The sequence below is a fragment of the Aquila chrysaetos genome, chromosome 2 (genome assembly GCF_900496995.4).
Source record: "Aquila chrysaetos chrysaetos chromosome 2, bAquChr1.4, whole genome shotgun sequence".
Classification (NCBI taxonomy): domain Eukaryota; kingdom Metazoa; phylum Chordata; class Aves; order Accipitriformes; family Accipitridae; genus Aquila; species Aquila chrysaetos.
In genome coordinates this window covers 41,234,440-41,249,775 of record NC_044005.1, presented here as the reverse complement: position 1 = coordinate 41,249,775, position 15,336 = coordinate 41,234,440, and the positions used below count along the sequence as shown (strand labels likewise).

At 36.8% G+C, this 15,336-nt stretch overlaps 1 protein-coding gene across 3 annotated transcripts in view; it reads right to left on the bottom strand.

Moving 5' to 3' along the window:
- Positions 1 to 2,185: 2,185 nt before the first annotated feature.
- RBM25 (RNA binding motif protein 25) overlaps positions 2,186 to 15,336 on the bottom strand; it is a 34,983-nt gene continuing 21,832 nt past the window's right edge. For all 3 annotated transcript variants that reach the window (XM_029997416.2, XM_029997424.2, XM_029997430.2), the window contains 10 exons: positions 13,106 to 13,386; positions 12,318 to 12,540; positions 11,901 to 11,990; positions 10,148 to 10,221; positions 9,270 to 9,420; positions 8,599 to 8,923; positions 7,293 to 7,567; positions 6,753 to 6,851; positions 4,816 to 4,863; positions 2,186 to 3,772 (listed from right to left, as the gene is read on the bottom strand). In XM_029997416.2, coding sequence (XP_029853276.1) covers positions 3,680 to 3,772; positions 4,816 to 4,863; positions 6,753 to 6,851; positions 7,293 to 7,567; positions 8,599 to 8,923; positions 9,270 to 9,420; positions 10,148 to 10,221; positions 11,901 to 11,990; positions 12,318 to 12,540; positions 13,106 to 13,386 — 1,659 coding nt within the window. In that variant the 3' untranslated portion in view covers positions 2,186 to 3,679. The remainder of the gene's footprint in view (positions 3,773 to 4,815; positions 4,864 to 6,752; positions 6,852 to 7,292; positions 7,568 to 8,598; positions 8,924 to 9,269; positions 9,421 to 10,147; positions 10,222 to 11,900; positions 11,991 to 12,317; positions 12,541 to 13,105; positions 13,387 to 15,336) is intronic.

Sequence of the window (15,336 nt, the reverse complement as noted above, 5' to 3'; positions counted from 1 at the left end):
TACAGCTGTACCAGGCCATCTTCTATTTATATTACTGATGTCAGTTTGATCGATGATGTTAACAATACCTTACATGCTGCTCACACTGCATGGCTGTGTACTAATTTGTAAGCCTGCATGTATGACATCCAGCGTTCCTACGCAGGAAATGTATAGAGTATGAAAAAGAGTGACCTTATTGCAATATAAAAGCCAACAGCTTCCAGTTTCAAGTGTATCCACTTCCTAAAATACTACTCCTGCGAGCAGCTCTCTAGCAACTCCACTAAAAGCATGAAAAGGTCTAATGCTTCCCTCTCAGTAGTAGGAAAGCATTAGTAGTACGAAATAGGAATTCAGTAAGAAACTAAACTTACTATTTGGGGCCTCCCCCCTGCCACATTTAGAGCCACAATCATCTAGCCAGATGGTTATTTTTAGTGCAGGCTCCTACTTAAAGAGAAGAAAGGATGGAAACACACAAAATTAGAAACACCAAATCAGTATGTGAACAGGTTAAATATTCTAAGAACAAAAAAAGTCTCTTATCAAATTAATGGTCACATAAAAATATCTCATTCTTGGTAACGGATCTTGCTTGTCCACAGTTTCCCATTTCTTTTCAGTGCACACTAATGAAAAACAATGATACTTCATATTTTGTACTCACATATTCCAAAAACCACTGAATGGCAGTTATGCAGAATGGTTATCAGGAGACTAAGGGCATGCGTTACGTTAAGGTGTAAAGCCTTGTTCCACAATAAAGTCCAGATCAACAACTAGTATATCCAGTTCTGTTGTATAAATATTGATATTCTTTTCCCTCTATGCACTGTGCCTAACTTTTGAAGCACCTTTCCATCACAGAATGGATCATACTAGGGCATGCTGCACAGAAAAGCCAGTGGCAACATACATACTTTGCTAATGGATCTCATTCTCAGTATACTCTTAATCTGTGCATTCACTAACGTAACACACAAGTGTGTACTAAATCGCATATTCAGACAGTAAAGTGTTGTAATGTTGGCAAAAAAGGCTTTTTCTACCCCCAATTTTCCAAGTTCATCTTGAAATAATTCTGTTACTGCATGTTGAACAAAAAACAGTTAACAAAGTTACTTTTCTATATGGAGGACCTCTCACCAATATGTAATTTGTGCTCTACCCCCAGCATCACAGACACAAAATATATTGTTATCATTGAGAAGTAATAACACTAATTTGAGTAAGAGGTAAACACTAGAAGTGACTTTATAAAGCAATACTTTGCATTCTGAAAGAGGAAGATTTGTTGAAGTACTTGCATAAGCCAAGCCAGAGATGCTATTAGTGAACATTCCTTCCTCCTTCCGCTACTGAAGAAAAACCTCAACTTCCACAAAATTAATTTTTTTAATGTCACAACTGCTTCTAAATACTTATTTACCTGGATATTTATCACTCCAGCTTTAATTTTAGATGTCTTCCTCACCCAGATGCCTTCAGTGTCCTTGGGAAAGGAAGAGTACAGGCTTATGGCCAATGCATAAATAATAGATGAACACACAGCTTTAGTTTAGGGCAGAAGAAAATAAGCTGAAGTTTCACAACTTGAGCTTTCACTGAAGAATCTCAACAAGGACTTGAGACAATCTACAATAGTGGCATTACAAAGCATTTGTCACATTTGGCTTGTTTAAGTATTACTAATGACAGAGAGAGAATGCCACATTAGCAGGACAAAAAGCACTCATGAAGTTCACTCTCCCTCTTCTCTGTATTTACTACAAACAGAGCGAGTTTTGAATTTATTTAGAATTTGGAGAATTTTTGGTAAATGCTGATGCAAAACTTTATGGGGAGAACGGGGAAGTAACCTCTTAGGGTAACATCAAGTTGCAGAAAAAAAAAGAGGAAGGTTGCAGTACATAAGTACGTAAAACAACACATTCTCACGCAAACTCAAGCACAACATAAAAGTAACATCTGAGCATTACACTTCAAGTTAAAAAAGAACATTTTGTGGTGTGCAGTATTACAGGGATGAGAAAGAACATATTGAGATCACATCTGCATTTGCAGGCTTCTGGTCACCTGACTTGAAGCAGGAGGTAGTTATAAAAAACCCCACCCCTAATTTGGCAACACTTGTTGATTCAGAAACCAGTGTTAAATATAATTGCATGCTGCACAAGACTCCAAAAGAATGTGAGCCCTTAAATCAAATATATACATTTTTAATATCTGAAATATTTACATGGTGGAACCTTTACACGATCCCATTTGTTAAGAACAGTGTTTTCAAGTGTCCTCTCCAGATACAAAGAACTAGTAACTCAACGTCACAGTTATGTTTTCTGAACAGGTCAACCTGTATCCTTCAGTTAAATACAATATAGAGATACTGGAACACCTTTACTTAATTTGTTTGCTATTAAGAATTGTGTTAAAAATTAAAAATGTTTTTGAGACAGTTTGCTCCCTGGAACACAGTCCTCCTGCAATCAAAACAGCTCATAGAACATTATCGATTTGTCTTCTTACCCAGGTATGAGATAAAAAATGCAGTTTACAGTACATGTCATCATTTATACCATATCAGCCTATTTATAAAAACCCATACAAACAAGGCAGGAAAACATCACCCTCTTTTCGTGGACAATAGACTGCTTACAGTAGAAAACAAAAGTCGGGGCTAGTTTAACAGTTTGGATAAAAACAAGACTTCGGCTTCGTTTGAAAATTTACTTGTTTAGTTTTTGTCAACTGCTATGGTCAGTTACATCCAAACAGGTTATTTTTTTTTTCTAAATACTAAAAAAATGTTTTTAAAAATAATTTCTTTTAAAAAAAATCCATCTCATTATTTTGGAGACAGAAGGGATAATAGGGAAGGGCTAAAATGAAATTGAGCGGAATATATCCTAGGTTTAAAAAAAAAAAAAAAAAATCATTAAATAGCACTTATTGAATTTAGGTCCTGCTCTTGTTTTAACTGAGCAAAGAACAAAAAACTTCCTGCAATTTACACTTTCTAGGAAAGAAGCAGAGCATCTGCAAGAGATTAAGTTCCCAGCTTCATTAGTAATTCTAAATGGGCAACAAAGTACCAAGACTGCCACTGGTTCACATCAGAATGAAAAGTCTGAGGGAACTCCTTTTCCAGAGCCAGATGAGGGGACCAAATGAACACACAAAGCTGTTCTGTGAAAGCAGCTCAAGCCACTTATTTTTAAACTGTTCTCTGATCATTCCTTAAATAAAAAGAGAGTGTGCAAAAAAAAAAAAAAAAAAAAAAGCACTGATAAATTTGCAGTAAAATAATTTGTCTTCATCTGTAACTGACATAGTTCCACATTAAGTGCAAAAGTTTTGCAAGACAGGGGCGCTTTTTTTTTTTTCCTTAATATTTACAAGAATCAGAGTAACATAACAAAACCAAAATTACCAGAGAGCATGTACAGTAGCTGCAGCTTATAAAACATACCGGTAATTGTACCTTGTGAATTATAAAGAGAACCAATGCAGGATTCAGATAACTAACTGAGAAGGGTAAAGAGGGCCTCAGAGCAGAGGACAAAAAAATTCACATTTTCTACATAAAAAAATACAGGTCTCAAATCTCTGAGAACAGAGAAAATTTGAAGTCTTTGAATGATGGAAAAAAAAAAAAAGCCCAAAATTGAAATGGAACCCTAGAAGCAAGGAGAGTGCTTTATTTCACTAGACCAATCTTCTTTGCTTCTGTCTCGTATATCAACAACCTCCACATTTTGACTATGAAAACTTCAGCTTCTTCATCTAGTACCTGTAGGAAATACACATTTTATAGATTATTTTTTAGGTTAAGCATTCCAGTTACAAAGACTAATTCTAGACACATCAGAACTACAAAGTGGAGGTAGTGTAATCCAAGTTAAGCCTTTGAGGGAGGCACTGGGCAAAACTTCAGTGAATTTGTCTGTCCTGCATTTGTGATCTGACTTGACTAAGCTCTAATTATATACTTGTATAATGCAAACATTGACCACTAAGAAATAAAAGTATCAGTATCCTAGTCCCCAAAAGCAGCTTGGGAAGAGGCAGAGAAATGGCAGGCTTGGGAAGAATGTAAGAACAGGACATACACATGTGGTATTGTCCCTTAACTCTCTCCTAGTCTCTGCTCATTTTCAGCCTGGAACTTCCTTGGATATTATATTAAGTAATGTCTCAATGGATTTCTCTTCCTTGAACTTATTATTCAGGCTTTGCCTCTCAGGAAGTTCTCCAGCTCACCTACTAGTCACACCAAGAACAACCTACAAAATTCTGCTATGAATCTGACTCCTACCAACTTTGCCTCCAAATTTCCTTATTGGGAGAGAATGAACAATTAGTTTTTGTTCACCTTTCAGTTTCTCTTTTCCAACACCAGGCAAAAAAGAGCTTTTACTCTTCTAGAGAAAAATCACCTTTTGCTCATTAATTAGGAATAAACCCACTAAACCACTAATTATAAGGACCTAGTTACAAGAATGGTAAGGAACATAAGTTTATATTTCTGATACGTTTCTGTTATTGTTGATTCTTACTTCTACTGTTAGGGACAGAATCTTTGTTCTACATTTCTGAATACTGAGAAATTCTGGACAGGGATCAGTAATTTCTACCTAGATGCTGTAAATGCAAAATCATGCCTGTGCTAGCATGATCTGTTTAATCAAAACAGCTTTCATATCTAATGCATGTTTTCTATGCATGTTCTATGAACACCAAATATTTCTGTTATGGACTCCTACTATTTTGCAGAATTGACTGTTAGCTTCAGTATAATGTAGAAAGTATATCAGTTACACAATTTCTGCTTACCATGGCAACATCATCCAGTATGCTCTGTGGTGAGCTGTGAGCCATAACCTGAAAGAAACAAATGTTTTTAGGCTGAAAACTCAGAATAAACCATATAAACATCTTTGGACAAAAATCAGTTACTTCTCAAGGATTTTGAATGCTTTTCACATACAAAAAGTATTTGCAGTTCATTAGTTCCCGGTATTAGCCAAGGCAAAAATTAGTATTAAACTACATCAGATTCCATCATAGTGAGTACTAGTTTATGGCTAGTTACTGAGGAACAAGTTCTAGGAAGCTCCAGAGATTCAACAGGTTCTGTATTTGCTGGCTATTCTTGCATCCCCAATTAAGCTCTCCTTATTTAAGGAATAAGCTCCCCTTCATTCAACACTGAATTCCTAATGGAAGACAAAGGCAAAATTCTCCCTGTCTCTCTCTTCATAACCAAGTTTTCCATCTGCCTGTTAAGTATTTCAATTTTTTTTCAGAACAAGTTGTCTTTCAATACCAGAAAATGGCTATATGTGTATATATATATATATTTTTTTTTTTTAAGCTTGGCAAATATTCAACTTCTGCTTTTCACTTTCTACTAACCACCTGTGCCACAAAACTATCACTTGCTTTGCCTCTCATACAGTAGCCCTGAAAGATAAACCAAGACAAGCCATTATGAAAGTGAGTACCATGAAAGCTGAAAAGAGTTTTTGAAATTCCCTATTGATGAGAAGCAATAGAGCTGTCATGACAGATTTAATAAGGCAAGTTATCAGAATTTAGTTTGTAAGCAGCTCTGCAGAGTTGAGGTTTAAACAAGTCATGCAATGGCTAAAAGGTATAGCAGAATGACTTCTAATGCTAACTCTACAACCTTAATATTTGCTTACTACTAAAGCAACAACAGCATCTAAAAAGCTCTTTAAGAAGTTAATCTAGTTAATCCAAAAATGTATGTAAAAATCAAGCTACTGGCTTTTTCCCCCCTGAATTCACACAAATCCTATTTTTAAGTAAAAAAATGTTAATGGCTAATGAGATATTAACTCTGAAATCTAATGATAAAGCTATCAGTTAAAACAGCTGCTCTTGTCAACTGCTCATTTCTTTATCAACTTCCACATGTTTATCTAACAGATAACAGAGAGCATCTAACATGTACATATTATGCATAAGCATTAAAGGAGGTAACTTGTAAAACATTAGGGTACACACTGATTCCAAGTACACCAACTGTCTCTGCTGACCAATATCATAATCACAGAGAAGCTAGGAACACACTGCCTTCAAATACAGATACTGCAGTGTCCTGGTTTCAGCTGGGATAGAGTTAATTGTCTTCCTAGTAGCTGGTACAGTGCTATGTTTTGAGTTTGGTATAAGAAGAATGTTGATAACACCGAAGTTTTCAGTTGTTGCTAAGTAATGTTTAGTCTAAAGCCAGGGATTTTTTAGCTTCTCATACCCAGCTAGCAAGAAGGCTGGAGGGGCACAAGAAGCTGGGAGGTGACACAACCAGGGCAGCTGACCCAAACTGGCCAAAGGGGTATTCCATACCATGTGATGTCATGTCTAGTATATAAACTGGGGGGAGCGGGGCTGGACCGAAATCACTGCTCAGGGACTAACTGGGCATCAGTCAGCAGGTGGTGAGCAATTGCATTGTGCATCACTTGTATATTCCAATCCTATTATTATTATTATTGTTGTTGTCATTTTATTATTATCATTATTAGTTTCTTCTTTTCTGTTCTATTAAACTGTACTTATCTCAACCCATGAATTTTATTTTTTTTTTCCAATTCTCTTCCCCATCCCACTGGATCGGGGGGAGTGAGTGAGCAGCTGCGTGGTGCTTAGTTGCTGGCTGGGGTTAAACCATGACATGCAGTCATTGCTGCAGCTTAAATAGGGAGCAAACACCAGACTTCACAAAGGAACTGGAAGATACTAACCTTAGAACAAACAAAGTCAACTAGTGTGGCTTCTTCTTCACCAATATATTCTATTATTTTCTTGTTGATCCACGGTCTAATTCGACGTTCCATTAGTGTCTGGAAAAAGAAAAAGAACCAAAACCCATCATTTCCATAAACTTTACTGTCTTGAAACAATACTGCCAGATAGGCAGCTATAAGACCCAAACAACTGTTTAGCAGAAGATACATTTTGCTATCAATGAGATAATGCTTAGAGATTTGGCATCTGCAAGTATTTGGCAACCAAACATGTTTTTACAGGACCTTTTTTCCACCCTTCCATAAAGATGCTACACAATTTGTAGCAACAATTCAGAAGAGACTAAACAAAAATAAGCAGGCATACTTCAGAATAAGTATTATATATGGACAAGAAATACAGTACTTAAGTTGATTCCATTTGACGATGCTGCTTCAATCCACTGGGGTCCCAGGAACACTGTTTTTCTATTCAGTTCCAAGGTTTGTTTGGAAAAACTATGCTTTTTTGTGAATGGTTAAAAGAAATCAACTTACTGAATCCACAATTGACCAGTCAAGAGGATAAGCAAAGAGCTCCGGTTTTGCTGTGGGAATCTTCTCAATGAGACTCTTAATATGTTTACGTTTTTCTTCTGTGTTGACGCTGCCTTTGATACTGCTTTTATCTTCTTCTCCATAATCCAGGGGGACAAGTTTCCTTTTCCGGGGCACGTCATCACTGTCTTCATCATCAAATTTATTGAAAACACTATCCACAGCAAGCTTCTTCCTTTTTACAGCATTGGGCTGATTAGGACTGTTGCAGGCACCTACAACGCAAAAGACAGAGTAACATATTCACAAACTGCAACTGAAGCTAGTTTGCTCTTCACACATTTCTTGAGGAATATCAGTTTGTATGTTACATAAATGTCTGTGAATGTCTAGCATCAGTGTCGTAATCTCTCGAACTCTGTTATAAAAATGGCAAAAGAGGTAAAGATCTCAAACGGAGTTTGTTCAAGATTTTTGAAAAATAGGGTCTTCTTTCTCTGCCCTGAAACCAGTTAGCACCCTCATTGAGGGAGGACTATAACATCAGTTCAAACCTCAGCAGAGACAGAGCATGGAAGTGAAAGGTTGCAATGAATCCAGCTGTAGGAAAAGCGTTAATCAGTTTGCCTAATACCATACAGTCTCTTTTCATTCAAGATCTAACACAGTGTGTGCTCAAACTGCAGCCCCAGTATAATTTAATCAAAACAATAAATAGTAAGTGCACAAACCTTCTGGAATACAAATATCCTCAGTTCTGCTGCTCAGAACAAATTTTTTTTTAAAACACGAGGAAATTGCTAAAGTACTAAGGAACTCTACACTCCTGTTCCATTCACAATTGTCATCAATTCATTGTGCTACTCTAAGAAGAAGAAAAAATAATCTAATTTTCAGTTTTCTTCTTTTAGAAGGATCTTTGTGAACAAACATAAGAACTATCTAGGGCTTAAATCTAACATATACATCAATGAAAAGTAGCAATGAGTTTTGAAAGAGATATTTAGAGATCTATTAAGGTGAAAAACCATGTGGAAATAACTAATTCCAGCTCAGGGCATTCCTAAAAAATTCAAGCCTTGAGGATGCCAAAACTTCCGTCCCTTTTCCCCCTACAGATTTTGGAAGAACAGAGATTTATAAAACGTATCTTCTGGATAGAAGTCAAGCACAGCATCTGGATAACAACAGCTTGATACAAGTATATCAAAACATATAATATATTTGGAAAACTGTGTGGCTACTCAGCTTGGCATTTTTTTCATTCTGATCCCATATGGAACATTAAAATAAAATGTAAACTTGCCCAATTTGAGGCTAAGTCCTATTTTGGGCCGATGCTCCTCCGGCTGCTGTTGATCAGGTGAATTTTCATGAGGGATAATAATGCCACAGGGAGACTCATCACCGGGTGTGTTAGGGGTTGCATTTCCACTAGCAGAAGAAACAGATGGGGCAGAACTGATGGGTCGTAAAGTTGGTTTAAGGCAGGGCTTTTGTTCAGGCTCCTCCTCCTCTTCCTCTGGCTCTTCTCTTTTTTCCTCTTTTTCTGCCTTTTCTTCCTCTTCCTCCTCAGACTCTGGCTCTTGTTTTATTTGTGGCTGCCTACGCCGCTCAGCCTCCTGCTCCATCTACAACGAAACAGACAATTAGCAAAGAAGAAGCTTTCTCAAAAACAGCACTGTTTGAAAGAATCTAAAGATCCTCTGTTTCCTAAAGAAGTCTCTGTTAGTCTGCCTGCAACTACTGCCATTATAATCAGAAATACTGATTAATCCAAATTTGTTTTCGAACTCCATCCAAACATAGATCTGGAAAGTTATTTTTTGTTTCCAGTGTTCTTACTGCTTATCTGGACTTCTTTTAAGAAACAGGGAACAGAGCAAATATTAACTATCAGATCTCTGACATAATTTTGATCAATACCACCAGAATACCAAGGGCTCTTTTTTTCCTGTCACACCAACAGCTACTTACCCTCTGGAGTTCTGCATCTGGATCTGGGTGTCCTTCTGCCAGAAGGCGCTGCCTAATTTCTTCTAATTCTTCCTTTTCCCTTTTCCTATCCCGTTCATCTGCTTCCATCTCTTTCTCCCTGTCTCGTAGCCTCTTCTGAAGAGCACTACCCCTACAAAAGAGATGGATTTTGTATATGAAAGAACATTCCAATGAGAACCTTGTAACACAATACAAGAAATATCTGATAAGAGATGTTATAGTCCACTAAATGAAAGTAAGATTCATAAAAGCATCTGGTGTCCTTTATTTTTGTAACAAAGGAACCTAAGATACCAGTTCCCAATCTTACAATACAGAATTTACCCCTTCACATTAAACAGATGTAGAGAATGTGACAGCTGGTCTTGTTAGAAAACAAATCCAATTATTTTACAGGTTTTTACTTGACAAGAACCAGTTCTGCTAAATTAGTTTAATGCACATTTTAGTTAGCCCCATGCTGAAGGATCTTCCCCATCTTTTACAGAGTTAACTAGCTTGTTCTTCATACAATTTACAACTTCCTTGTAGTGAATTTCTTAGAGGCATGCTTGGTCCCTTCTCCCTGCCCCTAACACCTTATTTTGGTATTACAGTGACCTCTGTGCTGCCTCACCCACAAGTTAAGTGATAGGAAGGAGCAGCTACTCCCAAGCATTAACAAGTAGCAGTAAGGAGTTTCCTTTTTCCCTCTGGCACTTATCAAGTGACACTGAAATAATTTAGATAACTATATAACCCTTACATCACCACATAATCAGTCAAAAAAACTCCATAAACCTCTGCCAACAAACCCCACAATTGTGTTAAAATGAACAATGAAGATTTTATCGTTAGGAATCAATACAAAGACATACCTGTAGTATTTTGGATCATCTCTGTCATCATCATAATCTTCTAAGAATTCTTTTAACCGTTTGGCTTCTTTTGCCTGCAAGAAATTGAAACATAAGTAATGTTATAAAATGATTTCTGGTTTTCTCTCAAAGAGTTTAAAATTTAGTATTATTATTAATAAGTTTGGTTTATATCTACTATGCTTCAAACTAAAAATACAGAGTTCCAGACAGAAAATGGAAAGGTTTTGGAACTGCATCATCTTCCAGGGATCTGTCAACTTCCTATCATACATTCAATAGCAGATAGTACGTCCATTAGGTCCACTGGCATCATGTCTCTGATTTACAGACTACTGTTCTTTTATTAGCATTTCAAAGGGTTTTTAAATATACTGCCCCCCCGCTTTTTTTTTTTTTTTACATCACAAAAGATCAAAGTTCCTGTTCTTTAAATCTGTAAGTCTGGTATTGGATATTTTAACATGGCAGCTTAAGTGTATTTTATCACTATTGTTTTGTTTCAGTAGCTGTGCTTTTAAAAAAGATTTAGTTATGCACAGAAACAAATCTAATGGATACTTCTAGGATAAGCGCTCTCCTGCTGCGTTACTAATCCAAACCATGTGGCACTCTATTAATGCACAGACCCAAGACTGAAGGGAGCAAGAGGCATAGAGGGGAGACATTTTTTTCCCCTCTCTGATTAAAAAAAAAAAAAAAAAAAAGCAGTTCTTTAAAGAGAACACAAATTAGGACATCCTAACCTGTATCTAAGCAACATCTTTAAACCAACAGTAAGATATTTCTATGCTAATGACTTCGAGAAACAAATTACAATAATGGTTGTAAATTCAGCACAAAATTTAACACTGCTCTCTACAACTGCCATCCATAGCCAGCATCCAGGAAGATTATGAATAGGAAATATCCTTGAGTCATTCTCAAACACTTTTTTCCCCCTCAACCATTTAGGAGGAAAAATTAGATTCCACATAAAGCAATGTATTTTCTAATTCTCTCTCCCCCCCAACCTTCTCTCCTGTGTCCCTTTGCATATTTTGCTTTGAAGCAATTCACAATACATCTCCTGCTTAGAATGCTCTCATATCTTCTCTCCTTCTCTGAGAGAATTATGAAGTGAAATAACACCACCATAATTTAAAACCAACTTCTTTACACTTTAGCACAAAACTACAAGATTACAGAAATATCTATCTTCCAAAGGTGTCTTTTGGGACAAAACTTCCAAGCGTTACACTGATAACTGTGACAATTTCACAACTAATGAACTAAAGACAGACTTTTACAAAGTGCTTAGATATATTATAGAATATTATATCATATATTATAGAAGGTTCAGGCACATGAGCAGGTTGGAAGTAAAAAGACTGGTCTAGTTCCACCTGCATGACATAGAACATACAGTAGGTTTTGCTACAAATCTGACACAAATACAGGGTACAGATGTAATAGTGCACGATGATCAAACCACAGTATTTTGCAGCTGCCTACGTCTCATTCTTTTGCCTTCACAAGACCAAGCCACTAGGCTTTGTTTTCCAGGCTCTCAACAGTACTCCCACTTATTAGACATCTGCTGTTCCAAGTCTTATTAACTCTTTTTTTTTTTTTTTTTAAATAAAAACATACATGGTGTTTATACAAAATGAGAGTTTTACCACTATCCATCAAGACAGCAGCAGAATGTTCCATTCTCAATGGGACCCAAAGAACAAGGGGGAAAAATTACAAGTAAAACTATAAGACTTACCATTTCCCTTCTTCTTTCTTCTTCCCTTTCAGCCTCTTTCTCATATTCTCGACTTTTCTTCCGTTCTCTGATTTCCCAGTTTTTAAGACGCTACAACAGAAGAAAAAACACACACTCCAATCTCAAGAACATTAAGGAGAGCAGTACTACTTTGGAGTTAGTTTGGATTATTGTTTAAAACCAACTGCATTCAAATTAAGCTAATTATTTATTTGTAATTTAAAACACTAGAATAAGAAGTCCAAAATTGTTCTGACAATGACTTACATATTCTGCCCCGATTCATGTAGTCAAAGGATTAAAAATGTATTTAGAAACAGGAGAGGGAGAAGGAATGATATGTTTTATAGTAGAAGACTTATTATCACACCTCAGAAACAATTTTTCCCTTAAGGAACCTTAAAAATACCAACCTACCTCTTGGTACGCAGCTTCTTTTTCCCGCAGTTTCCTCTCTAGTTTTCGGCGTTCGTAGGCATCTTCTTCATCTTCTTCTCGGTCTCTCTTCTTATCCTTCTCCCGTTCTCGTTCCCGCTCGCGTTCTCTTTCCCGTTCCCGCTCGCGTTCTCTTTCCCGTTCCCGCTCGCGTTCTCTTTCCCGTTCCCGCTCGCGTTCTCTTTCCCTATCTCTGCTTTTTTCTCTGAAGGAAGGAAGGAAGTCCAAAGTTAAGTGCAGAGCTTTCCCCTCCGCTCAATCAAATGATTTAACTTCAAATGCATAATGCACTATTTATAGCATCTTGCAAGTTACTCTTCTTATGCAGTTGTACAAGATGATTAGCTGATATAGCAATGGGTATAAATCAGTATTTCTAATGTATTCAAAACCCCATTTACTTAAAAGTAGTTGTCTGAGCACTAACCATTAAATAGTGATATCTACAGAAACTAAGCGTGAGCATATGGCAGTTCTTACATATGGCTTACAGACAACTTGAACCCTACTGACAAGATGATTTAAAGTGAAACAGCTATTTTTTTCTATGGTGAGAAGGGAAAAAGCAGCATCTACAGCCTGACATGATTAGGCACAGTTTAAGACTGAAAGAAAATACAGCATTTTCTAAAATTTTAATTTCCTGTCTTTACTCTGATCTTCCAAAAGGACCATTCGCTTTTGAGTGACAGCTGATCTGCTGAACTATACGCACTTAGTAAACAGTACTAGGGAAAAACTGAAATAAATAGCAACTCAAACACATTTACCTTGATCTACTCCGATCCTTGTTGCGATCTGAACTCCTTTCACGATCTCTGTCACGATCTCTGTCTCGTTCACGGTCTCTGTCTCGGTCCTTAGTTCGGTCACGATCCCTATCTCGCTCTCGTTCACGCTCCCGTTCCTTCTCCTTCTCTCGTTCACGCTCCCTCTCTCTTTCACGCTCCCTCCTTTCTCGTTCACGCTCCCGTTCCCTTTCTCTTTCTCTGCGTTCTTTTTCAATTTCCTGTCTTTCTTTCTCCTTTTTGCCTTTTTCCTCCTCCAGTTTCTAAAAACCAACAAGAGAACTTTCATAGTTAATTTTGTAGCTACAGGAACTGGATATTCCCGACGCAACACACAAGGCTGGTAATGGAAATACCAAAACCGCCACTGATTTTAAAATATTAAATAGGGTTTGGTGGGTATTTTTTGGAACTCATAAGTATGAAATCAAAATGCAGCAATCACAAGACTAAGTTTCGTGCAAAAGCATAGATCTACACAGACCAGCAATCTCCAACCTTAGCAGAGTAGGGCTGGCCTCATATTATAAGCTGACTAAACTGCACATACACAGTGCACTGCCAGTCATGATTCAGGTGGGCCACAAATTCCATTGGCCCTATAAGCCACTTGGGTGCAAGCAAAGTGAACTTCTAGCTGATAAAATTAATTCTGTTCAACTAGGAAAATATATTTCAGTGAAATGCTTACTGGGACAGTGAGTTGTTTCCCAAAAAGTCTTGGCAGACCAAAACTGTCCTATATGAAAACTTGGGTAAAGAAATTTATCCACTTACACATGGTGCATGTGGTTAAACAGTGAAGAGAGCTGCAACCTTTCCCCTTTTCCCTCCCTAAAAAAGTTCTAACAGTTCATTGGTAAGAATTGGACTCTGCAGAATGGAATCCTTAACTTCCACCACTGCAAGATGGAGAGAGTTAAAAAAAGGTTGGAAATAGCTCTTTTGAAACACAGAAACTAAAGGGTTACCTGCTACAGTTTTACTAAAAATTGTACAAAATTGCCACTTTTTTTTCAATTAGAAACAGTTCCTATGACCAGAATTCCTATAAGACAATAGAAAATACATCAACAGAATGATAGATAAATCCATCCTTGGAAGCAATTGTTATGTGTTAACTTACAGATGCTGTGCTAGGACATGGACCGCCAACACTGGATTAACCTTGCCTATAAGCTATGTTTCTGGGAGGAAGAGCAAGTACACGGTTCACAAATATACCAAATAACAACCAAATATACCAAATTTCAACCTGATGGATGCCAGAATACCACTTTTTTGAACAAATATTGAGCAGAATAAACAGGTTTATCCCCTTTGGCTCCACGTTTACCATCACTGAAATGAAATTAAAAACTGGAACAATGAAACAGCATTTTCTCTGGTTTGGTTTTTTTTTTTTTCTTTTCTTTTAAACAAAGCATTTAAGACAACTTTAAAAAGCAATCTTACCTGATAAGTGTTCTTCTGCCATAGGCACAGGGACCAGAGAACCGACAAAGGATTACAGAAGTAAAGCTAATTCACTAGTGATTAATGTATCCAGTGAAACTACACTGCATTGATAGCACAATACAGGCAAACTAATGTTGGATACATTGAAATCACAAAAGGAAAAAGGGACTAAAAATGGTAGGAATTGGTAGAAAACTGATATGAAAAAACAAAACTTAGATTCTACGATATACACTGGGCTGAAAACCAGTTTCTAAAGGACTGTATTTTACAGGAGCTTTACAGTGTTAAACCTCAGTACGGTCAGACGTTAAACTAGGTTGTCAACTTTTAAAAATCCAACTTACCTCAAATTTCATATACTTTTAAAGAAAAGTTTACATACTGAAGTGGTTGATACTTACAGGTTATCTTAGATGTTCCAATAGAAATTTCTTTGGTTGAACTCCTGCTTTTTTGTCACTCTCAAAAACTTTGTTCGTGGTGAGATTTCTCAAGAGAGTGGGTTTCTTTTTTTTTTTTTTTTTAATACATATTCACACAAGTGTAAATACACACACACAAGTCTTGGTGTATTAAAATCCATTTTGTAGGTCCCTTCTTAAAATCCAATTGAAAAAATAAATTGATCTATTTTGTAATCAAAATCTGACCTCATCAACTTCTATCAGCCTAAGTAAGAGGATCTGAAAGGGTAATGGGATGGGAACAGTATCAGATAAATTGAAGTAATGAACAGAAATGAACAGGTAGAA